Source organism: Nilaparvata lugens, chromosome 7, assembly GCF_014356525.2.
Source record: "Nilaparvata lugens isolate BPH chromosome 7, ASM1435652v1, whole genome shotgun sequence".
Taxonomy (NCBI): Eukaryota; Metazoa; Arthropoda; class Insecta; order Hemiptera; family Delphacidae; genus Nilaparvata; species Nilaparvata lugens.
The window spans coordinates 63,483,880-63,510,762 of NC_052510.1; the positions used below are offsets into that span (position 1 = coordinate 63,483,880).

The 26,883-nt window shown below is 35.9% G+C and overlaps 1 protein-coding gene across 1 annotated transcript; it reads right to left on the reverse strand.

Moving 5' to 3' along the window:
* Positions 1 to 134: 134 nt before the first annotated feature.
* LOC111064430 (alpha-taxilin) lies at positions 135 to 26,088 on the reverse strand. The gene is given in 11 exon segments (XM_039433376.1): positions 135 to 1,997; positions 2,794 to 4,645; positions 6,871 to 7,913; positions 11,628 to 11,769; positions 11,771 to 11,842; positions 13,170 to 13,328; positions 15,196 to 15,324; positions 18,182 to 18,376; positions 20,514 to 20,660; positions 24,320 to 24,526; positions 25,692 to 26,088. Coding segments are annotated over 10 exon segments (2,211 nt in total). The 5' UTR covers positions 25,785 to 26,088; the 3' UTR covers positions 135 to 1,997; positions 2,794 to 4,621.
* Positions 26,089 to 26,883: the final 795 nt, after the last annotated feature.

The following is a 26,883-nucleotide window of genomic DNA, read 5'->3' on the forward strand; positions in this document are numbered from 1 at the left end:
CAGAGAATCAGTAACGCTGTTCTCTCATCTTTCTTCACTGCCATCATAACGTGGAACTCACTATAGAAATAACTGAAAAGGATATTGGAATACGGATACATTAATAAATAAATCTAAAATGAAAAGCTGAAACATTGAATCAAAAACAATTTATTAATCAAGTCATACAATGAACACCAACATTGAACATTAAATAACCCTTCGAGCGCTCAACAAAACATTCAATATTTTCTACAATAACTTGACTTTCAATATGTCATCAATATCAATTGAAAATTCTTCGTCGACTTCAATAATTATACGGACATTCATTGAGATTAATATTGGTAGACAGTTCTATTATTAACAAGAAAATATCCAAGACTTAATGTACTATGAGAGATCTAAGGTAAGGATAATTATTTAATTCAATTTCTTAATTTTATAAGGGAAACTGAAGTTTGTTGAAAAAACAAAGATGAAAGATATGAGAGAATACTTGTTTTTGATCAATACTTTTGTATGAAGATAAAACATTCAAGTACCCAAGAAATTTGTTGAAAAAACAAAGATGAAAGATATGAGAGAATACTAACTTGTTTTTGATCAATACTTTTGTATGAAGAAGATAAAAGATTTAACTGCCCAAGAAGTTTGTTGAAAAAACAAAGATGAAAGATCCGAGAGAATACTTTTGTATAAAGAAGATAAAAGATTTTAGAAAATACTTTTGTAAGATAATTGAGGAATCGTAATATATTCCCCAAAATATGCTTTCGATAATTTGAAGTAATCAATTTATTAACCAACAAAACACAATAAATATTAAAATTTCAAAAACTTTATAAGAGCTCAAAATCCGAATCTTCCAAAACAAATACTGGTGCAAACGGTGAGATATACAATAAATATTAATCATTAAACAAATCCTAAATGATTCTAATGAAATAGTTCTAAATTACAGAGATTCATTGCAGAATATTCATTTCAATTAATTAGAATAGTCAAACTTACACCCAATCAATAATGATAAATTTGCCAGGGGATAAAATGAATTCCCAATTTTGTCAAGATCTCAAGTTGAGTGAACAATCGAGAGCCGGTCGCACAAAAACCGGTTAAATTTTAACCGTGACTATTTTCACAAGAACCAATCAGAGAAGCCGTCTTTTCTAAAAGGCCTTCTCTGATTGGTTCTCGTGAAATTAATAACGGTTTAAATTCAACTGGCTTTTGTGCAACCGTAGAATCATTTATCAAGCTAGACTTTTCAAAGTAAATTATTAAAGAGTAATATTACAACAAATAATAGAGTTAAGTTACATTTAAAACTTGTTTCTTGAGGCAGGGAAAAGGGAACAACAACATTTGAAAAATCTCTCTCAAGATTTCAATAATTTGAAAGCATATCTAGACACATCGATGACACATAAATTAGACATTTTAGGTTCAATTCTGTCATAAATGATCATGGAAATTTTCATAGATTTATTACAGTACACAGATTTGAACCGAACATTTACCTGCTTACAACTTTTCTCAATTAACCATGGATTTACACTATAAACAGAGGTATTGTGGAACTTCTCCATATCAAGGTGGAATGAAAACGGTATTGTCTAATTCTGTGGAACTGACAATTCACCTTAAGCATGGATTCCCATTTACAAACATAGAAAATCATGTAAATAGAAGATTTCCATTGGATGAACTACTTATTAGAATTTTTATTTACACAGGACGTTTTCAACATGACAGCTAACACGAAATCCACCAATTATTTATTTAAACAAAGTATTATTCCTATTAATTCGTGGAAAACATTAATTTATTCACATCGATTCAGTTACTGATGATTTTTCTAACCCTACAGGGAATTGGATGAAACCTACAATCGATTTCCATCGTATTTCAACATTTTCATGTATCCAACAAACTATTTCCACCAATTTTCATACTATTTAATAATTATTATTAAACGAAAATCCAAATTAAATGCCGTGAATCACCCCGAAGACCTACAATTCCTACAATTCAAAAGTAAATATAATTCAGTAGAGGATAGAGAAATAAATGTGTTTGTAGAGGAAAATGAATTAGACCAAGAAGAGAAAGTAGCATTCTTGGGAATTTTATTGGACAGGAAATTAACATGGCATCCTTACATTGAGAGGATATGTAATAAGATATCATCTGGGGTATTTGTCCTGCGGCAGCTTGCTAGGCTGAATGATAAAAAACTACTGTTAACTGCTTACCATGGATTTATACTATCTCATATTAGGTATGCTATTTTAGTATGGGGTAATTCATCTCAACAAAATATGGACAGAGTGTTTAAGATTCAAAAGAAGGCACTCAGATGTATAGAGAAAGTGAATAGGTTAGACTCTTGTAGGCCTTTATTTAAAAAGCTTGGTCTATTAACTGTGCCATCTTTGTATGTATATGAAGTTGTAATGCATGTGAAAACGAGTGGTGTGATCCAGAATTCAGATGTTCATAAGTATAATACGGGAAACAGAGTATCATATAATGGGTCACAATAGTAGGTTATTTGAACAAAAACCAGATTATATTGGTAGGAAATTTTATAACAAGCTACCTCAAATCTTGAAAAGTAATGATGATTTGAAGATTTTCAAAAAACAAATGAAAAAATATTTAGTTGATAGAGCTTTTTATAGCGTACAAGAATTCCTTTCAAACCTAAACTAGGTTGAACTACTTAGTGTTAGAATTATTATGTAATAACATGACTTGTCTTATACTCCATGACTGGAGTCTTTAGGACGTAATCTAAAAAAAAAAGACTTCTGCTACTGCAAATATTGACAACAGGGTAAACAGCTAGATAGAAATTCGATACCCTACTGCAAATATTGACAACAGGGTAAACAGCTAGATGGGAATTCGATACCCTGTTGTCGATATTTGCAGTAGACTTGCAGTAGGGTATCGAATTTCCATCTAGCTGTTTACCCTGTTGTCAATATTTAAGTACCATAGCAGAAGTCTTCGGGGTGATTTACAGCATTTATTTTGGATTTTCGTTTAATAATAATTATTAATTCATTAGATTTTGAATAAATGCAATATCTCAGTAATTTCCATCTGTAGACTTAATACTAGTTGAGGCTGAAATTGAGACGTCAAGATAATACTGTACTATACGCTAAGGGGTGAAGAAAGTTCCTATAGTCAAGGAAAATATGATTACGTTGAAGAATTTTACTCAGAATTCTACCTCATCTACATCGTATAAAACGGATGTTAAAACATTTAAGCAATGATATTACAAGTACTTATTTCATTTCATTACACTTCTACTAACTACCATTGTACAAATATTGGTTATTATTCAAATCCAGCTCTTGATTGAGAATGATTTGCTGGAGACATCTGTATTTCAAGATAAAAATCTACCAAAATTCTCTCATATTGGAGTCATCTTGATTGAGACTGATTTGCTGGAATCATCTGTATTTCAAGATAAGAATCTTCCAAAATTCTCTCAAATCTGATCATTTTATATTTTGTTCTTTAGAATGATTCAAAAAATAGTATGGACAGGATGAAATTGATTTCAATAATACTGACTACATCTTATCATGTTGAATATATGAGAATTATGAAGAAAATAAGTTCTAAGAGTTATGAATTCGTATGAGAAAACAATGAATTATACATAAACCAATTCAACGACCTGTGATCTGTTCCTCCTCCCAAAAATTTTAAAAAGTGTAACATTATGAAAAAATGATAGATTTGTTGGTGGAAAACCTGAAGGGTGTTCAGGGCATATCTTCTTTCAAGTTTGCCTTCTTGCAAGTATTAAAGAAATCCAAAAAAAGTGTTCGATTAAGAAAACATGATTTTGTTGTTGAGAAAAGCCTGTTCAGGACGTTACTTGTTCGTCAATTGCATCTTTACAACTATTAAACAAATTCAAAAAAGTGAACAATTATGGAAAAAATGATAGAGTGAATTGTTGTTGAGAAAAAGTTGTTCAACAGATATCTTGTTAGTCATTTGCCTCCACCCAAATAAATTTTAAAAAGTGTAACATTATAAAAAAATGATAGATTTCTTGGTGAAAAAACCTGCAACAGTGTTCAGGGCATAACTTCTTTCAAGTTGGCCTTCTTGCAAAGTATTAAACAAATTAAAAAAGTGAACAATATTATGAAAAAATTATTTTTTTGTTGAGAAAAGCCTGTTCAGGACGTATCTTGCACGTCGTTTGTCTCTTTCCAAGTATCAAACAAATTCAAAAAAGTTTACATTTATGAAAAAAATTATAGAGTGCATTTTTGTGAAAAACCTATTCAGCATGTATCTTATTCGTCGTTTGCCTCCTTCCAAATATCAAACAAATTTAAAAAATGAACAATTATGGAAAAAATGATAGAGTGAATTGTTGTCGTGAAAAACCTGTTCAGGACGGTTCTTGATCTTCGAAGAACTCGTCGAATCCGGCAAGTAAGTCGAAGAAGTAAAGTTCGTGATTGAAATCGAGCGACCTCTTGTGCAGGTAGAAACAGAGAGGGATGAAGATGAAAATTAGAACGAGAGCGACGAAGTAGAGCCGGAAGATCCAGTAAGGGTTCTTGACAAAGAACTCAAACAGCGATATCAACTGTCATTTCTTCTTCTTCTTCGAGTCCTGTAACCGAAAACAATGAGAATTAACACACAAAAATAGAAATTGAATCGATAAAGATATTCAAAAATTGAAGGTAGACCACAACATGTAAAATTAACAAACAAAAGTATAAATTAAATTTATAAAGTTACTAAAAACTGAAGATCAACTATGTTTTTGTTCTTCTTGAGGTGCGTACAGACTAAAGGTGCATTTCCGTTTGTGCGTCAATTTCCGCAGTAGACGACGATTAGCATTTGTTGACATTCATATTATCCAAATTTCAAGTGTGCTAAAACAGCTGATCAATAAATAACTTTTCGCCACACTGCACAGAAAGCAGCTGTTTTTCAGTCCCTACGTAGATCTGAAAGACCTTGTTTGCAGACGACTCTCGTCTGACGTAAGAAACAGGCCTAGGCCGGAAAGAGTACCCTTTCCAGCCGCTAATATGGAACTAAGAAAGGTGATTTTATTATTTATGTTCATTATTCAATAATTAAAACATTTATACACTAATAATATCATCTTATTGTCATTTGAAAGAATAAAAAAGTATAAACTCAACCTCCCACATAATTGAACATCATCTTTTAGGTTATTTAGACAAATCAGAATAAAAAATAAAAATACTTGACAATTTCCTGATATTCAGATTACCTCAGATTTACTAGAGCTATGACCTTCCACTACTGCTTTCGGAAGTGCTTAGTAAACAATTATTATTATTTTATATATATATATTGTTTATTTTTGTGTGTGGCGAAAAATAGCGTTCGCACCACGGGCAAAAATGTTTTTCCGGCTCTCAATCTTTTCTAGTCCTCGGCCTACGGCCTCGGACTTGAAAACCGATTTCGAACCGGAAAAATCTCATTTTCTGCTCTAGATGCGAAATATACTATTGTTCGTACGATATTTTGCCGTCCTTATAAATTCGATTATATTAAACAGATGATTTCAAACAGATGATGTTTGTCAAGTTCCCTTCAATCTTATAGAAGTCATAATACGGACGGCAAAATATCTTAGGAACAAAAATCGATGTGTTTGTAGCTAGCCTTAAGGGTGTTATCACATTGAATGCGTACATGTGCAAGTGTAGAACCATGAATAAGCGTCCAGATGAGAAACAAAATCTAGAAAGAGCATTAGGAACACTCAACGCAGTCAGTGCACGCGTTCAGTCTGCTACATGCAAATCACAATGTGTTTCAATAGCAGCGATTTTCAAATTATAATAGTAGTTCTGCGAACAGTAGACGTCGCTCATGAATAGCCTACAACTTTCAAACTAATGAGAAGGGCCATTAAGAAAGTACAGTATATTGTGAAGATTTATCCATGACATCTATTATTTTCTCATTTGAAAGTGCTAAAGACATTGTTTCCAGGGACACCGGACTTATAAATGTCTCTCAAGGAGGTACCTTCATATCGTCCACATATTTACAATATTACAAATTTTCTAACAATTAATTATAAGAAATCGGTCAACTGACAGAGAAATGGAATATGCAGTAAGCAATTTAGACCATAAATCGTCTCACAGACGATAATGAGACGGAAATGATTCTAAATAACATGGGTTTGTTGTGACAATGACAGGAGGTTGCTAATAATGTTTTTCATAAAAAGTGGATTCAATGTTATGGCGGCTTGTTATGCCTATGCAGAATGTTTATGCTCACAAGTCGGTTTCCGATCTCATACTAAAACGAAAACAAGAGCTAACTAACTAAGCTGTGATGTCTCCGGCCGGTTTGGTAGGTCTAGAAACTATGAAACAAGGAAATATCGTGTTGAAAAGGGAAGAAATGGTACAATCAAGTGAGAAGTTTTCTTCAATTAATAAATACAGTATGATTTGGAGCGGCTCAGACGTTTCAAGGTTCACCGCTGACAACTCTTGTCCTCTATCGATAGCATTTCAACGATACCATTCATTCAATACAGCACATTTTAGAGCGGCACAATTTATATTAAAACCGGAGGTCTTATCAAAAATCGTTACACATACGTTTCTACGCCTTGTTTCAAAGAACTAGCATACCAAATTTCATCCAAATCGAACAATAACTGCGACTGTAACTGCGGTACAAACAAACAAACAGACAAAAGCCGATCGAGTCGAAACTAAGACCTCAGCTTCGCTTCGGTCAAAAAACAATATGATTAATCGAAAAATCAGCAAAATTCGTCTCAACTCACCACAAATGAAACTAACAGATAAAATATCAACTAACCTTAGCCTTCTTAGCGTCACTGTTGGCAGCTTTCTGTGAAGAGGCTCCAGCTTTGGTTGCTTCCAATGATGTCGCAATACTGTCTTTAGCAGTCGTCGGCGATGACGGTGTACTCTCTTTAGCGGCTTCGCCTTTCGACGGTGTACTCTCTTTAGCACATGCCACTTTCGGGGGTGACTGCACTCGTGGTGGACTTTTCTGACACGTCACTGTACTCTCTTTAGCACATGCCACTTTCGGTGGTGTACTCTCTTTAGTACATTTCGGTGGTGACTGCACTCGAGGTGGACTTTTCTGACATGTCACTGTACTCTCTTTAGCACATGCCACTTTCGGCGGTGACTGCACACGAGGTGGACTTTTCTGACATGTCACTGTACTCTCTTTAGCACATACCACTTTCGGCGGTGACTGCACACGAGGTGGACTTTTCTGACATGTCACTGTACTCTCTTTAGCAGCGGCGACATCTTTCGGTGGAGAAGTCAAACGAGAATTTCTCTTACAAGCTTTAGATTTCGGCTGTTTAGAATCGGCAGGAACATTTTTCAAATCACACACACCTTGCTTAGGATCAGCTGGACTTTCTTCCTTCTTTACTTCTTGAGAATTGGCACTTATTTGCTCAGAACCTGGTTTATGATCGACATCAAGGTTAGCAGTAGGATCCTTCTTCAAACATACATCGCCCTTTAGAATATTATCTTGAGGTTCACTACAAACTCCATCGTTCGACTGATCTTTAACCTCACTTTTGTCATCAATTTTAGGAGGTGAACCGTTAACATCACTCACTGCCGTGCTACCGTTAACCTCAGATTTCAACTCGCCGTCACCTGATTGGCCGTTAACATGGACCGCATCTTCACTAACCGGCGTTCTATCTTTTATGCACTTTTTCGCCGAGTTTTTCAAACATTTGGTGGACGTTTGATCGGGTGTTGGTTTCTTGTTGACCACCGTTTGAGGCTCCTGATCTTTGTCGGCATCGATTTCAGCGGTTGCATCACCATTAGCCATTAACGGGTCATCGCTTTTGAGACCTGAAAAAGGAGAGAAATGGTTGAAAATAGAGGGAAAATGGTTGATACACATAAAGAAAATTTATCAACGATTATTTGATAAACAGTACAGTATTAACAGCACAGTACAATTCAATTACTAGTAGTTCTGTGAACAGTAGACCTCGCGCAGTTATAAACGACGTCCCAAACCATAAGCACTTCCACACTGATACACTATTCATTTGATCAGATCATCCTTACACAAGATTTAATTATTATCACAAAACGCTTTCCGGAATTTAGCGCGAGAAAACCAGAAGACATCTAGGCGCCCAGACGAGCTGTTATAAGTTCTTTGCATCCTATTTAATAGTGCATAAAAATTGCATTCAATGAGGCATGCAATTTATAGTCTACACAGCTGCTAATTTGCTGCTAACTTTTTACCAAGTTACATTGAGATATTGAATTGCATGCGTCATGGCATGCAATTTATAGTCAACTCGACAGCTGACTTATGATGAATAATTCTATAGTCTGATTTTCACTCTAATATTGACGTATGAAGGAGGCTCCTTTTTCCTTTTATATTATCCTTGAAATGCAAAATTTCTAATTGTATATACGTCGACGCGCAATTTAAAAAGGAATATACCTGTCAAATTTCATGAAAATCTATTACCGCGTTTCGCCGTAAATGCGCAACATATAAATATATAAACATATAAACTTTTAAACATTAAGAGAAATGCCAAACCGTCGACTCGAATCTTAGACCTCACTTCGCTCGGTCAATTATACTGTACAGTATGTTCAGTACAGTACAATTAAACAATTGAACAGTATAGCACAATTTATCATGCCCAGGCCACACTCTCACCAAGTAGCAAAGTGGCTTGTAAGATTGACCACGTTGGTCTTGAAATGTTCAACTTTTTAAACTAGCGGATGGATTCCTTTAATTAGCCTGTACTACAAAACAAACTAGGGATGAGGTATAGGGTGGTGCATAGGAAACGCATGTTTTTCAAACCGCTAGTACTCGGCGACAGGAGGAGGTATTGAGACTTGGCCCTCTATAGAATATCACTTCTCTCAGAATATTATTGGATGTCGTTATGAGTTAGAATTTCATATAAAATTAACGGGGAAAATCTGTCCTCTTTAACGGTGTCTTGATAATTTTATCCGGCCTAGTAGTTCCTCTAAATATGATTTAATTGCTTTCCATGAATGTGCAGGATGGTGCTGAAGAGACGCATGTTTTTCGAACCGCCAGTACTCGGCAACGGGAGGGGGTATTGCCCTGGAACGAATGTTGGCAGACGGCCCATACTATGCCATTTCAGTTGCTATGATCGTTGGACCGTACAAAATCGTGTGTTCGCTGTCGAGCAGTTTTCTTTAAAAACAATGAATCTTTAGTGACAGTGCAACGCTTTACCGTTAATATTTTAGAGTTTGGCGTCGAGGTGCAATGCTTGATCGAAATACTGTACTCGGATGGGTTGCAGCGTTTGGAAGTACTAGTGCTGTGATGAAAAAGAAACCACCTGGTCTTCTCCGTTCAGATCATACTCCTGAAAATATAGACAGAGTCATTGTCGTCTAGTCCTGAGACCATGTCATCGAGTCGATCGTCTAGGACTAGTAACAACTGCGGTTCTGACTCGGTCTACATTCTCCGGAGTACGAACTGAACGGGGAATCCAGGTAATTTTTTTCATCACAGAGCTAGTACTTCTGAACTAGTAATTCGATCGGGCATTGCACCTTCACGTCCAACTCTAAAAAATATTGACGGCACTGTTTCTACAGATTCCTTGTTTCTAAAATACTGCTCAACAGCGAAAACACGATGTTGTACGTTCCAACGCTCCATAGAGACTGAAATGGCATAGTATGGGCCGTCTGCTAACATTCGTTCGAGGACAATACCCCCTCCTATTGCCGAGTACTGGCTGTTCGAAAAACATGCGTTTCCTCTGCACCACGCTTTATTTCTATTCTAGATGCGTCGACCTACCAGCTTCCTTTCAACTAATCAACATTGGTCCTAACCTATGGAATATCTTCTTATGCTATCTATGCTATGTCTATGGTATCACCATAAATGATACAATATCAACACACATGATACACTATCAACACAGAATGATACAGTATCACCACACATGATAAAGTATCAACACAATATGATACAGTATCATCTCAACTTGATACGCAACACCATAATTTGATACAAAACTTGCAAACTTTGAATGAATTCTAGAAACCATGGAGTATTTTCTTAGGCCAGGTACACACCAGTTAGTCAGGACAAGACATTACATGAAAAGACAAGGCAATACCGACAACTTCAGTGATATTGAAGCAACACAAACCAGTCACATTAATCATGTCAGAACATGACGTTGTTGCCGGTGTGCTTATGATTCGGTAGTGGATTTGCTTGCAAGAAAGAGCAAATAGGAAACACTGGATTCATCCATATAATAGGAAACCGGAAGAAGAAAACATATTGCAGAATTTTATTCTAGAGCTGAAAAGTGATGAAGAAAAATTTCATAATTACACACGATAAACATTGGAATCATGCAACTATCTGCTGAAACTGTTATAAAATAGATTGAAAAAAGTCACAAATTCTAGGAGAAGCTAATTCTAATTGAATTAATATCGGGGAACCGAGTTAAGTTCTGGAGTACAACAGCATAGAAAATTTATTACAAAGAGGACATTATAATATATATTTATAGTTTATACGGAGAGGTTCTATCTAATCACAGTGGATTGAGATTAATTTCCAGTGGAATGCAAAAATCTCTCTCACAAAGGCCCGGTTGCACAAAAGCAGGTTAAATTTTAATCCACAGGATTAATTTCACGTGAACCAAATCAGAGAAGACCATATTTCAAAAATACGGCTCCTCTGATTGGTTCTCCTGGAATTGATCAGGATTAAAATTTAACCGGCTTTTGTTCAACCGGCACTAAGTAATTGAATGATTGCAATAGTTCAAACAGCTGAGTCATAATTCTGTCTCAGTCCCACACACATGCACTCGCTCACTCACTTCCATCATAAACAGACGACAAAATTATCAGCTGTTTTTCCAAGGATGAATAATAATTATCCTTTAAATGTCCTTCAGCGAGTTTTCCCAGAGATGAGACCAGGCGCAATCGAATTTTTATATTATAAACCTACTTTGTTCTGAATTTCGTGAGAATCGTTAGAACCGTTTTCGAGATCCGGTGATATACAAACATAAATATAAACAGAAATTGCTCGTTTAATAGTATAGGATTATAAACCAATTCTTTCGACCATATTCCTATTATGGCGCTCCGTCAGTCTTGGATTGTAAATCAGTTCTTTTGATTGAGCGAGCAACAAAAATTGTTCATCATCGGCCATCATGAACACTGAATTTACACTGACCACAACTACCGATTGTCAAATGATGACTGATAGAAATGGTGCACGCTCTGTAGTACACCTGTAGTACACCGGTTTAGTCAAGACAAGACTAGTCATGTTTAGTCACGCTTAGTCACAATATTTCACATAACTGCTTATGAAGACAAAACATGTCTAATTGCAATGACTAATCAGTGTGAGTGGCGTCACAAGTAACAATGTGAAGTATTGTGACTGAACGTGTCTGATTATCTCTTTTCTTGCCTTAACTAACTGGTGTGCGCCTAGCTTTATGCTATCTTATCTCTATGGAAACAGCGTCAACCTACCAGCCTCCTTAAGCCTCGCCAACATGGCGGTGCGCTCAGCCTGCAGCGTGCGACACAATCCCTGCAGTGCGCCCAGCTTCCGGCTGACCAGACCCAACTCCTGGTCGCAACGCTGCTTGTCGTCGGCCATACTCAACAGCGCCCTGGTGACTGTTCTCCCACCGCTGTTTCCAAGTGATCGTCTCCTTCTCCAGCTTAATGATTTTCTTCGACATCTGAGACAAACACAACAACAAAATTACACATTATTCAAAACACACAAAAAATAAAAAGAGAAAAAACAATCTCTAATACAGAATGAGCATAAATTACTGAACACATTTCACAGGTGGATAAAATTTTTTTTTCACCTATGAAATGTGTTCAATAATTTATGCTCACCCTGTATTATAAAGGGAGGAATTGGCCTACACATGTACGAGATGGGAAATCGACGAATGACGCATCATCACGTCTGAACAACTCAATTGATTAACTTGCAATTTTTCATTAAGATTCTGAAGTCACCGAGGATGGTTATAGGCTTATTCTCATTGCAATAGATCAATAATTTCAATCTAATAATAATTATTGAGACAAATTTATTTCTAATTTACATAAATACAATTTCAATCAGATCTTCATCATAAGTTACTTCATCTATCTAATTTTCTATATATCTAATCTTCATCTATTTATCTTCAAAGACAATTTTCCACAAGTATTTTAAGCCCAGGTGATGAATGATAATACAGTACAAAGATGTTACTATTACTATTTGTGATGATTTCATGAATGGATCAATATAAGTGGCAGTATTGGAGTGTTTATTCATTACTCTGCTTGTACTAGTGACCCCTTGGGTTGAAGAACTCGCTCAAGAACTGTTGTATTGTAAAATTTGAAGCCTGCAACTTTAAATTATACAGAGTTGATGAAAATTATGAAAATAGCTAAATATTTCTCATACAAGAATCATTTGACAGTAGGTTTCATTGGGGATCCTATTTGAATTGAAATATTACTTTTCAAATATTACTCAGTCGCTTCAACGTCTAATATTAACCAGCTGGAATCATGTGTCAGCGCGTGTGATAGGTTCCAAATAGCCTCAGCTGATGTTATGAATGAATGAAAAAACTGTAGTAATTGCATGCAATAAGTTATTCAGTTAACTTAATCATAACATTTTTTTGTTATGCACTTTCAATGTTATTTTTATATCCTGAAAAAGTGTGAAGGAGTGAGTGAATTTTGTTGTCCAACGATCTTGACCTGTGAAAAGGTTCGAAGAATACGTGCTCAAAATTTGAAGCTGAGTGATCAATTCTTGCTAAAGTTATTGTAGAACATACACACAGACGGACAACGATTTTGGCCTTCAGTAAGTCAAAAATGAGAACAATGCCTCACCAACGCTCGTTCAATGATTACATTAAAAAATTAAATTTATGATTCTTACTTCAAAGTCAGCTACTAAAAGAGCTGTTAGTAGTCAATCTAGTGTAGAAGAAAGAAAGAAAAATATAAATATCTACTGAATAATATAAAGCACAAACTAACCTTATCCATTTCGACTTTGAACCCTCCAAACACCTCATTACTTTTTGCCAGTGCCTTCTGGAACTCGTCGTACTTTTCGTTGTACAACGAGATCTGTTTGCGTAGATTGATCTCATTCGTCTGAAACTCTTGACAACGCGCTTGATACTGGGTTATTTCCTAAAAAAGACAAAAAAAGTGAGAGTGAAACTTAATAGTATATTTCGCACCTAGGGCCGAAAATTAGACTTTTCCGGCTCGAAATCGGTTTTCAAATCCGAGGCCGTAGGCCGAGGACTAGAAAAGATTGAGAGCCGGAAATTGCCCATGGTGAGAACGTTATTTTTCGCCACACAGAAAAAAAAATACATTTGAGAATCAGGCCTGTGTTCTATAGTAAGGTACACGTTATAATGGCAGTGGAGAAAGATAGGAGAACAACGTTGCCGATCCTCACTGTTTTTATTTTTTTTCAATCCAATTTATTTCACCAAAACACAGAAAACAGTACATAGATGTGACAATCAGAGAAAAAATAACAATAATTATTATTCTAAATATCTATATCAACTGTTTTGTCAATGCCTTCTTGACAGTAGCTGATACAGGTTTATTAGTGTAATATTAATTGTTCATTCTCGTTTAAAATTATCAATTATATTTTTTTAAACAAAAATTATATTTTTCATAATGAATTTTCATAATTAAGATGAAATATTTTGTTAATTAATTCAAATTCAAATTCAAATTAAATTAATTATTAATTCTACATTGTTAAGAGCCGATCTGACAACAGAGCAAAGCGAGAGAGAGATAGCGCTATCCGCTTTATTGAATGATAGACAAGGATAGCAATACCATAGCTCATCAAACACTGCCATTATAACTTGGACCACACCTTGCCATTAGTTCTAGGACACTTATTAAACCAATCAGACAGATCATTAAATCAATGAATTTAATATAGAATTAATGGTCCATTAGATTTAAAAAGTGTCCAGGAAACCGGGTCTCAACATTACTTCTTCAGATAATTCTAGTGAGACACTTTATTTAAAGTCAGCATTTGATTAAAATTGGTTTTCTATCCTTGTCTGTCATTAGAACATTGTATGTTCTCTGTCGAGCAGTTTTTCAGAAGCAATGAATCTGCAGTCACAGTGCAACGCTTTTCCGTCAATATTTTAGAGTTGAACGTCGAGGTGCAATGCCCGATCGGAATACTGTACTCCGATGGGTTGCAGCGTTTAGAAGTACTTGCTCTGTGATGAAAAAGAAACCACTTTGTCTTCCCTGTTCACTTCGTACACCTGAAAATGTAGACCGAGTCAAAACGGCAGTTGTTACTAGTCCTAGACGATCGACTAGACGACACTGACTCGGTCTACATTTTCCGGAGTACGAACTGAACAGGGAAGACAAGGTGGTTTCTTTTTCATCACAGAGCCAGTACTTCTTAAACGCTGAACCCATCGGAGTACAGTATTTTGATCAGGCATTGCACTTCGACGTCCAACTCTAAAATGTTGATGGAAAAGATGTTGCACTGTGACTACAGATTCATTGTTTCTAAAAAAAAAAACTGTTTGACATCGAACACACGATGTTGTACGTTCCAATTCTCCAAAGCAACTTGAATGACATAGTATGGGCCGTCTGCCAACATACGTTCAAGGGCAATACCTTCTTCCATTGCTGAGTATCAGCGGTTCGAAAAACATGGGTTTCCTCAGCATCACCCTGTAGAAGGCTGCCGACATACGTTCAAGGGCTATACCCCCTTCCGTTGCTGAGTATCAGCGGTTTGAAAAACATGGGTTTCCTCAGCACCACCCTGTAGAAGGCGGTGGAGTAGGAAACGTGACAACTATGCTCTTTTATGAAATTCATTGATTTGGAAACGTGAATCTTACTGCAGGGGAAGACGAGGATGTTGAAATAAAGATGAGAAATCGGAAATTACTGAACAGCTGATAAATATAGGAACAAACAGCTGATAAATATAGGAACAAACAGCTGATAAATATAGTAACTAATTGATACTCACAACAAGCAACTGCTGTTTCTCTCTAACAAATAGCTCTCTCTCAGCAGCCATTTCCATTTTGGCTTTTGCCAATTTTGCCTCGGCAAGCTGCGACTCCAGCTGCATTTGTTTTGCAATTCTGTCCACCTCCTGAAAACAATAAAAACCATTTAAACTGTGATAATCAGACTTGATAATAACAATACCTTTGTAAATAGTCATTTGTTTATTGTGATAATCACAGCTACTTTTTACTTTCCTTGCCCTATTACCATAGGTAAGGAAAGTATTGCTTTCCGAAAAAAATTAAGATACCCCAATTTCTACATTTCTATACGTTTCAAGGTCCCCTGAGTCCGAAAAAGTGGTTTTTGGGTATTGGTCTGTAGGTCTATGTGTGTGTGTGTGTGTGTGTGTGTGTGTGTGTGTGTGTTGTGTGTGTGTGTGTGTGTATGAGTGTATGTGCGTCTGTGTACACGATATCTCATCTCCCAATTAACGGAATGACTTGAAATTTGGATCTTAAGGTCCTTCCACTATAAGGATCCGACACGAACAATTTCGATCAAATGCAATTCAAGATGGCGGCTAAAATGGCGAAAATGTTGTCAAAAACAGGGTTTTTCGTGATTTTCTCGGAAACGGCTCCAACGATTTTGATCAAATTCATACCTAAAATAGTCATCGATAAGCTCTATCAACTGCCACAAGTCCCATATCTGTAAAAATTTCAGGAGCTCCGCCCATCAATGCAGATAGATTCCCAATTATCAGGCTTCAGATACAATTGAAACAAAGAAAATCAAGTGGAGTAGATTGAGCATGAAAATCTCTACAATTAATGTTCAGTAACATATTCACCTAAAATTGAAAATAAGCTTTAAATTCGAGAAAATGTGATTATTCAATTGCAAATTATTGTTGATTCTATTAAATCATTCACTATGAAGAGATAGCAGACCTCATGTGTGTCTCCAGCGTTATTGCCCTGTCACCAGCTGGCTCAAATATTTGAATAGTAGACTTGAGATGCGCGGGAACACTAGCGTCAGTGAACACTAGCGTCAGTGATCAATTTTCACAAGGAAAGTTTATGTGAGTGCGCACACCAGATTTTTTGATTAGTTATTTGCTAATTCATTTTCACAGTTTACTGCTTGGTAATTAGTTATTTGTTTGTTGTACGATATCCAATAATTATTCTATTTAATCACAACAATTTATAAGAATTGTGAGGGGGATAAAGAAAGAATTAAAGATGAGTAAAATAAGGATTAAGGAAAGTCAAAATTGAATTGATGTGAATTGGTTTAAAATTTGAATTGAGTATTCCATCTCTGCCAATTACACACAATTCTGTTTCAAGTTCGTAATGTTCACAGACACTCTGCAAGAGCCCGATTACACATAGCCTTTATTGATCAATAATTTATTACACAAACCTGTTCCCTGGGTTCGTACCATTCACAGACGCTTTTCAGACACTCTGCAAGTACCCGATTATCCATAAACTAAGAGGGTCATTTTTTCAACCTCCGATCACATATCATAAGACACAGACTCACAGACAAGTGGTTACAAACGTGATCTCTTGCATACCGGGTGCTTCAAAATAGTTATTTGTGCAACTAGTGCGCAAAGTGACAGTTTGCTGCACCGAAAGAAACGTTTACGCCCGAGCCGTAGGCGAGGGCGGAATGGTTTCTTGAGTGCAGCAGAGGAACTTTGCGCACGTATTTCACATTAAGTTTTTCCTACAGTTACCATTGAATATGAAAAGTGGGTAATTATGGGTAAAATTGCCTGAAATGCATCAAATGTTTTTCTGTGTAATTTTATTATTGATAAAAACCTTAATCCTAAAATCCTAAAGTCCTCGTTGTCCTTGGTTATAATATATAATGAATAATAATTAGCGCGTTGTGCTTGGTTGCACCTCTGCTCACTATAGCAGCCACAGCAGTCACTGTTACCAACTTCATTTTGATTTTGCTGCACTGTTGCTCCATATAACCTACTAAGTATTTTGCGTTGCCATGTTGCAAATCTGGAGTGCAGAAAAATTTTTCCCGCACTAGAGCGGAAAAGTGATTCTTTGCGTTCTGTAATCAGTGCAGCAATGGCCACTTTTCAACATAACTGTAGGAAAAAATGTATACACACTTTAAACAATTGTAGTTTTACCGCTCTACAAGGCTAATGTTATATTTCTTCGCCAGGTGGCAGCATAATCGTCCCTCTATGTTATATTGTTAGTTGGAATTTGTAATATCAACATGGCAGACGTACGTTTGAGTTTTGAAGAACGTAAGCAGGTTATTAAGTGGTACTGGAAGTTTGATAATGTAAATGAAGTTCAAAGACAGTAGAGAAGGGAGTATGATACAGAACCACCTTCAAGATTAGGGATTTATACAGTTAAAGATGAGGTGTACAAACGTAAACCACGTAACCTAGACATTCTTTGGAATGAGATTCAAGCAGTGTGTAGAGAAATCTCATTGGACGTTTTGATACGATGTACAGAATCAGTGGTGACTCGTACTCAGAATTGTATTGATGCTGCAGGTCACCAATTTGAACAGTATTAACATTTGTTATTTATGTTTCATTTACATTGGACTTTCAGCTTTCTTTTTCCTGAAATTTAACTTTGTAGAACGGTAAATAAATTTTCTATGAAAGTTCAAAGTGTGTATACATTTTTTTGAAGCACCCGGTATATCTTATGCTCATGGATCAAGAAAGATATCGATCTAGGGGATGATTTTCACAGTGCTGAACAGTTTGTGATCCCCACCAAACGCCCTGTGATGCCTCAACGGACAAATGCCTCAACCTTTACGGCAATTACGTTGAAGAATAATAATAAATGTAAGTAACTTTCAGTGAAAAAGTATTCTTATTTTTATTAATCTTTTATACATACATTCGTCTTTTATTTTTGGCTAATCGGAGGTTGAAAAACGATATAACCCTCGTACAATCAAGCAACAATCACACAAACCTTTTCCCTGAGTTCGTACTGTTCGCAGACGCTCTTGAGACGCGCGTTCATGTCAAGATTGTCATCTCTTAGCTTGGAGTTCTTGTCGCTGTTTTGCTGCATCAAGTTGTTGATCTCCGAAAGGGTGCTCTGGAATTTTGCCGAAACCTCCTTTCGTTTTTCTTCCTCCTCTCTGATTTTCGACAAGCTCTCGTCCTAAAATATGGTACAACGAAATAGACGTCAAGTGAAACAAAGAAAATCAAAACAAATTGAATAATATAAATTGACTGAAATTAGTAGAACCATTTTATTCTTATTTCAAGACCGATCGTGTCTTGAAAAAGAATAAAGAAAACTATAGTGAAATACACGTTATAATGGCAATGGAGAAAGATAGGAGATAGCCGATCCTCCATCTTGTCAATGCCTTCTATAGACGGTAGCTGATACAGGTTTATTGATGTAATATTAACTGTTCATTCTCGTTTAAAATCATCAATTATATTTTCATTAAGCAAGACATTATATTTTCCAATGACTTAATAATAATTTTTTATAATTAAGATGAAATATTTTGCTAGTTAATTATTAATTCTACATTGTTAAGAGCCGATCTGGCAACAGAGCGAAGCGAGAAAGAGATAGCGATATCTGCTTTGTTGAATGCAAGACAAGGATAGCAATACCTTGCCATTATAACGTGGACCTTACTATAGATCAGGGCTCTCCAACCTACGGCCCGCGGGCCACATCCGGCCCGCGGATGGATTTTGTCCGGCCCACCGAGAGTTATTGCAACAGATTTTTAAAAATATATATTTATACACATTTTTGACAACAACTGTGAGTTCAGTACTCTTCTCTTATTGGCCACTCCATTTCTTAATAAGTTTAAAATTAGCTGTGAACAAGCAGGGATCAAGCATTGTGAGATATTAGCAAATGGTCTGCACGGACTGTAAATGTCCCTCTTTGAACGCTACAAAGAAGGTAACCTACTTCCATTTTACAGTTCTCTCCCAGAAAAAGACTTTAAAAATATAAAAAACCATGCTAACTCAAGCTATGTTTTCTCTTTTTTGGATCTACCTACAAGTGTGAGCAGACATTTTCAAAAATGAAGTTTGATAAATCCAAATACTTTCTTGTCAGATGAACATTTGATATCAATATTAATGATCGGAACCACAAAGTTTGATCCTAATAATGGGCGGACAATTCAAGTGGAAAACAAATTCTCACTAAAAATGAGTACCTATTCTCTTTTAGCATGGTAACTTTTTACAAATTCATGCATTGTCAAGTTTTCTTATGAGCTTTTTACACTCAATAAATTGGACTTTGTATTAAAATGAAATTACGAGGGCTATTTTTTTTCAACTTCCGATCGTGCCGCTAGATGGCAATGCGAGCGGCATTGGCCAACAATGCGCGGCAGCTGACTAGTCATATCTCACACTATAACCTCACTCGTTTTCGGCCATCTATCGTCATTACCAGTTCATCTAGCGACACATAAATATGGTCAATATGATAGAATCTCCCGCCAAGTGTGAGTTGTGAAGTGTAATTCGTTTTTTGCAAGCTGAAGGGTTATCCACAGCAGAAATTCACCATAGAATGAAACGAATATATGGTGAAAGCTTTATGAGTGACAGTGCAGTGCGTGATTGGAGAGGAACTGTGCAGAACAAAAGGAGAGGAATGCTCACATCGGGAGTGGTGCTCATTCATGACAACGCCCGTCCTCACAGTGCTGCTGTGACGAAGCGTCTTCTTAACGGGTTTAAATGGGACGTTTTTGACCATCTGGCGTATAGCCCAAACTTAGCACCAAGCGACTATCACCTTTTCCCGGAACTGAAGAAAATGCTAGGAGGGCAGAGCTTCCGAACAGACGATGCGCTGCAAGATGCTGTGAAAAATTCATTCAATTACTCTCACTCGTTTCTTTTTCATACCACATCGGGAGTTGAAAAAAAATAGCCCTCATAATTGGTTTGTTTCTTCCTACTTAAAACTCCTCATATTATATAATAAGTGTACACCCCCCAAATCCCCCGTTGTGTGTGTCCCCACAAGTCAAATTCCACGTAGGGCTACATCCTTGTTATTGGCCCTCTAAGCCTCCCAAAAATTAACAATGTGGCCCTTGGATAAAAAAGGTTGGAGACCCCTGCTATAGATCATCAAGACTCAGGAGTGAGTCCTGGTGATCTGCCAGGAACCTTGGCGGGCGATCGAAGGCTATCTGGCAATGTATGGCTTAAACAGATATCTTTATTGTAATGATTCTTTATTGATTCATACAGTAATTACATCATCAAAATGATCTGAACATGTAACTCACTTTGATAGCCTTATTCTGTCTCTGGAGTTCGCGACACAGATTTTCCAGTCGACTTCTGGTCAAAATCGATTTGCTCTGGTCAGCCTGGAGTTGTTCTTTCTCACGTTGTAGCGCTCCGTTACGCTTCTCCGACTGTTTCAGAGCCAACTAAACACAGAAACAATCAATATTAAATAAATATTAAATATCAAAAGAATGAGAATACAGAATACAATAATACTTTTAACACAAAATTATTCAACACTTCAAGATGACTTTCTGTTCTGTTGTGAAGGTAATGATGTGGTGAATATTTGAATGAAAAAGACTAAGAAATTGTCAAAAAAACCACTGATTTATTGATAATTAGAAAGACTGGTTTCGGTTATTACACCATTGTCAATCTCTGATAAACTGGTGAATATTTAATTAATATTAATGGTGATGGTTTCTTGATTCATTCCGAGCTGCTTTGTATTAACACACTTTTTTTATGTATTTGAACACGACTAAATGAACAGCTGAATTTCAAATCCAACAAACTTTTAGATCACAATATTAAACACCAAAAATCTTCCTAACCATCAAAACATTTCCGGTCTACACTGTTGAAAATGATCGCTAGACGATTGGAAGTACTTCAGTCAGTGAGTAAAAGTTGTTAATTATTTACTCAATAATTGACTGCATGTCGTGTTCAAATACATAAAAAAGTGTGTTAATATTAATATTGTGTTTAATATTAAATCAAAACAACTTGATATTGTTAATGTGCTAGCTTTTATTATTTCAAATACCGTATCCAATGAAAGCACTTTCGAGGGATTGGTTGATGGCGTCAACCGAGCTCCTGAGAGAGGAACTTGGCTGACGGGGACCTTGGTTATCGTGAGCGTGCGAGGAGCTTGGTTGTAGTCTACGGTCCCGACAACCAGTCCCCCTCTTAACCAGTAGCGGATTGGCTGTCGGGGAGACTCGTTGACGCCAACGTGCAAGGAGCTTGCTTGTCGTCACCGAACCCGACAACCAAGTTCCTCGCACGGAGATAAACATTTCCAAGTCAGTTGGATTCGGAAAGATAAATAGTTTATTTCATTTAATGTTTGCAGTGATAGAAGTGACAACATTAACAAGTTTTTCTTCTAATAACCGAATTCATAGAATGTGTGAAACAGTGTCTGTGATTGTACTACTTCCCCGCCCGCTTCAATCTGGTTTCAATCCCTAATAGGGGATCGGCTGTCGGGGAGCTTGGTTGTCGGGTATGATCACGACAACCAGACCACTCATATCTTGCATGGGATTGGCTGGCGGGAAGGTTGGTTGCCGTGAGTGTGAGGAGCTTGGTTGTCGGCAACAACCAAGCTCCCTCGTTCCAGTAGGGGATCAGCTGTCGGGGAGACTAGTTGACGACAATGGTACGGTATGTTTTGCCAGGGGATCGGCTGACGCCTGTGGTCAAAACTGCGAGGAGCTTAGTTGTCGGGAAGACAGGTTGGCGGTGACCCATTTTAAACAAGAATGGACAGTTAACATTACATCAGATATACCGGTATTAGATATCATCTATAGAAGGAAGTGGCAGATGTAAGTGTAAGTGTTCTCCTATCTCTCTCTTCTTATCTCTCTATCTCTCTCTTATTTGGTAGAGAGTGGGGAGGATATTTTTAATATTCTTTTCGAAGAATGGACATTGATATGTCCAAAGCTCCGCCAATTTATGTAGATGCATAACAATATAATTATCCATAGTTATTATATTACAAATTACTTTTTCATATCATATACTTTCAATAATTATTTTCTTAGTCTATATTATGTAAATTCATCTATAATTTTGCTGTATTGTAAGCTATTGTATATAAGTGTATAAGCCAGTATATATTGTAATCTACATAAATAAAGTACTCAATCAATCAATCAATCTTAAATGCCATTTTAACGTGGACTTTACTATAATTATATAATTGGATTTGGAAATCTTGAATACATTTTATTCCATGAAAAATTGGTAGGTCGACGCTTTTAGAATAGAACACAATTATTTATTGTTATTAAAAGTAACGAACTCACTTAGGTGGGCCGTCTACTAGAACCGTTTTCGTCCGAACTAGCATCGGCCGAAAACTACCGAACTCGTCTGAACGATCCCCCAACAAAGATAGGAATAGATGCTCAACAGGTTCATACGGCCGTCTCCGGCCGATCAATTTTACGATCCGAATTGAATGGGATTATACGGATCTATCCGGCCGAACTAACTAGTCGAGCTGAGACTACAAAGTGTTCCTAACCTAAAATTGTTTCACAGTCTTGTTTTTTTTTGAAGTTGTTCTGTTTTATAAAGTTGTAACTATGGACAATGAAAGGTTGATAATTGAATGAGAAAGACTAAGAAATTGTCAAAAACCACAGATTTATTGATACTTAGAAAGACCGGTTTATCAGATAGTGACAATGGTGTAATAACCGAAACCGGTCTTTCTAAGTATCAATAAATCTGTGGTTTATGCCAATTTCTTAGTCTTTTTCATTCAATATGAATAATTACCACAATATCAACTTCTCAACTACACAAAAAAAAGTTGATAAGTTTGGTTCAAGAGCATGTTCCATTGTCAGATAAACGAGACAAAAGATATCATCGTCGTGATGTCCAAAGGAATCTGTGGACAAGATTGCTGAACAAATAGGATCGGAAGATTATTGGAATGAATAACTAATTTATTGGATATTTGTTCAATTAAATTTTCAAAATATCAATATAATTATTGTTTATGAACAATTTTGGTGACTATGATAGTAGTTAATTCAATATTCAATCAACTTCTGAACTAGATTGACGTAAACATATCCAATGGACGACCAAATTATCGGCCAAATGAACTGCCGTCAGATTCGTCCGATCCAACGGCCGAACGGATCGGTTGAATACGGTTCCAGTGGACGGTTACCCTTAGTGCCATTTGCACAGTGAAATCTTACATTAAGTTGGATCAGTTTGATCATAACGTGGACCTCAATATATTCAGCCCTTGACTCGTAGACTGCCATGTGTGCCATTTTTGTTAAACCGCCGCATTCACCACTATTCCTTGTGTACCAAAACTGGCACGCACTACATTCCTTCTTTAAATCTCAGAAAAAAAACTGGAGCTGTAGAATGAATCCGAACAGAAAGCCTAAAATAATATTCAAGGAGAGGCTACATTCAAGAAGAAAGAGAGGAAGACAGATTGAAGATTGAGGTGGGAAGATGAAGTGAGAGACGATCTCCAAAAAATGGGATGTAGAGGATGGAAACTAATGACAGAGAGCCGAGAACAGTGGAGAGCTGTAGTGGAGGCGGCCAAAGCTCATATTGGGCAGTAGTGCTAAATAATAGATAAATGAATAAACTGGAGCATAAGTGATCTAATAAAAATGGGATGTAGAGGATGGAAACTAATGACAGAGAGCCGAGAACAGTGGAGAGCTGTGGTGGAGGCGACCAAAGTTCATATTGGATTGTAGAACTAGAAAATGTATAAATAAATAAACTGGAGCATAAGTGATCTCCAAAAATGGGATGTAGAGGATGGAAACTAATGACAGAGAGCCGAGAAGAGTGGAGAGCTGTAGTGGAGGCGGCCAAAGCTCATATTGGGCAGTACTGCTAAAAAAATAGATAAATGAATAAACTGGAGCATAAGTGATCTAATAAAAATGGGATGTAGAGGATGGAAACTAATGACAGAGAACCGAGAACCCGAGAAGAGATGAGAGCTGTAGTGGAGGCGGCCAAAGCTCATATTGGGCTGCAGTGCTAAAAAAAAACTGGAGCATACCTGGACTTTTCTGTTCTCGTCGAAAATATCGGCGTACTTCTTGCACATTGCTGCCAATTTCTCTTCGGTTGTATTCAAGCTGTTCAGTGCTTTCAACACGTGCTCAACACTTTTGTCATCCTTTTTCTTCAGTTTTTCTTCGCGGGAAGATCGCGTCTTAGTAGTGGATGGTCCATCACAGCCGCATTTCGACTGACCTTTCGATTTCTGCGAAAAAAATTCAAATATTTCAATCTATTTTTGAAGAAATTGGCATGGTTTGCTGCAAAAAATATTATAATTTGACAACTTTTAATCTATATTTTAAAAACTTTACTTGGTTTTCTGCAAAAAATGGTGAAATTTGAAAAAAATGTTGGAAGAAATTTGAAAAAACTTTCAACATCTTTGAAAAAAGTTGACAACTGATGGAATTAGGAACGAGTACCATACCAGAAAAGAACGGAACACTTGAATGTCAGTTTTCACACTTAAAACTTTCGGTCGAAATTATTTATTAACAAAGTCCTCCGATTGGCTGAGAATAATTTTTTGGTGAGAATTGGCCTATCAAATGACATTTTAGGTGTGGTAAAATTGGAAAAACTTGACTATTTATTTTTGAAAAAACTTGACTATTGATAGAATTAGAAACTAGTAACGCGTACCATTAAAGAATGGAACACTTGAATGTCAGTTTTTATACAAATCTCGACCGACATTATTCATTGTCAAGATATCCAGAGAATCCTCCGATTGGCTGAGAATCAGCTGTTGGTAAGATTAAGCCTATCGGATGACATGAGAATAAAAAAAGTAAAGTGTAAGTGTGTAAACGGGCAATAAAACAAACATTAAAGCTGGATTCGCAGGTCTTGACCTGCCTCATAGCAGATTTTTTTTATTGATCTTGCCAAATGGATGCCAAAAATAGGCTATTCTATAATATTTGTTTTAACACAAATATGATTGAAGAAAAAAATGAATAAGTTAGATCTATATAGGTCTAAATATACAAGAAATCTCGTTTAATGTCAAACAGTTTTTTCTTATAATTTTAATGATAATTGTTTGTAGAGATTTCGTAGTCAGCTTTAGTCTGATCTGTTATGGAGAAAAGAGGAGTCGTCAATAATTTATTTTATGTAAAACATCTAGAGTACAGCAGTACAGTATACATAAAAACGATGGAACAAGTGAATGTGATAGCAAGCGCTAATTTACAAAACCATATGGATAGGTTTCTATTTTCATAAATTAAGAGCATTTGACTGTTTTATTGTTGAGTTCACCTTCTAATAAATCATAGAAATTTTGAATTATACATAAATTAATATTGTTTATGAGCAGAAAATCTATAGGATATAGGATTGCAACTTTTTAAATACTTTACCATTGGGCCAGTTTCTTTTGATTGCGGCTGATCATTTTCTACAGATTCAGCATCTTTCAAAATTGGTTTGTTTTCAGCTTCAGCACCTTCCATCGTGTAGAAAATCTAAAAAATTCGTAGACAAAAAATGAACAATCTTTTTCAAGAGGATTGATTGCACTAATCCTGATTGTTCACGCAAGGCTTTCGATACGGTGGAAAATAAGATGTTCCTTTTTCAACACTTTCAAATGTCTAATCGATTTAAGGAGAATAAAAGCAAAATTACATGTTGGAAAGACAGATCAAACTCGAATCCAAACTAAAATCAATTGCTACAACAATTTTCACGGCAAAAGTTAGCAGTTCATTGTTTTATCAATACCGACTGCCGACTTCTTGACTTTTTTAGGTTATGTGCGTTCGAAACGAAAAGGATTAAAACAAGTTCTACCAACAAAACAGAATAAATAATATGATTTTCTATTTCTTCCAAATTTGTAAATAAATGAAATTATTCCCATAAATTACTCATAACGATGTTTTTTATTGGATTCTGTACAAGAATTTATAAAATTAGATATTTTTAGATCAGTGAATTTAAATCAAGTATGAAGTGGTAATGCATAGCAGATAAGGAAGGCATTAACTTTTGTCGTCTGCTGAACACATGATTTAACCTCAAAATTCAAAACCCAATTTCAAAAAAAAATTATTAATTTCATAATTTGATCATCTTACTTTTTAAGCTTATTATTTATTCAATATTCTTATCTTAACACAACCAAAAATAAATATGTTTTCCTATTTTGCATTTTTGAGCTTATTTATTGCGACACCTAAAAGTGCTCTTTACATCTTGAAAGTAAAGGCACAAAGGTCATGAACATATTAATAAATATTACTTTTAAATTGTTCAGCTCAAGTAATTAATAATATTAAGCTTTCGATCTATAAGAATGGAATAAAACCAACTTTGAAGCATGTGGTTTATTAATACCAGAGGAGACTCGTGGTTACTGTAATACAAAACTTTTACTTGAACTAAAAGAACGTTATTTTGTACTGACAAAAAAGAACAACTACGCTTTGAATTAGCTCAGAAAATAGATACAAGTTATATGGTTCTTCATATAATAATTTTTTACAGTAAATAAATAACTACTTTACCTTCACCCACAAAAACTATCCAATTGAGACAATTTTTTATAAG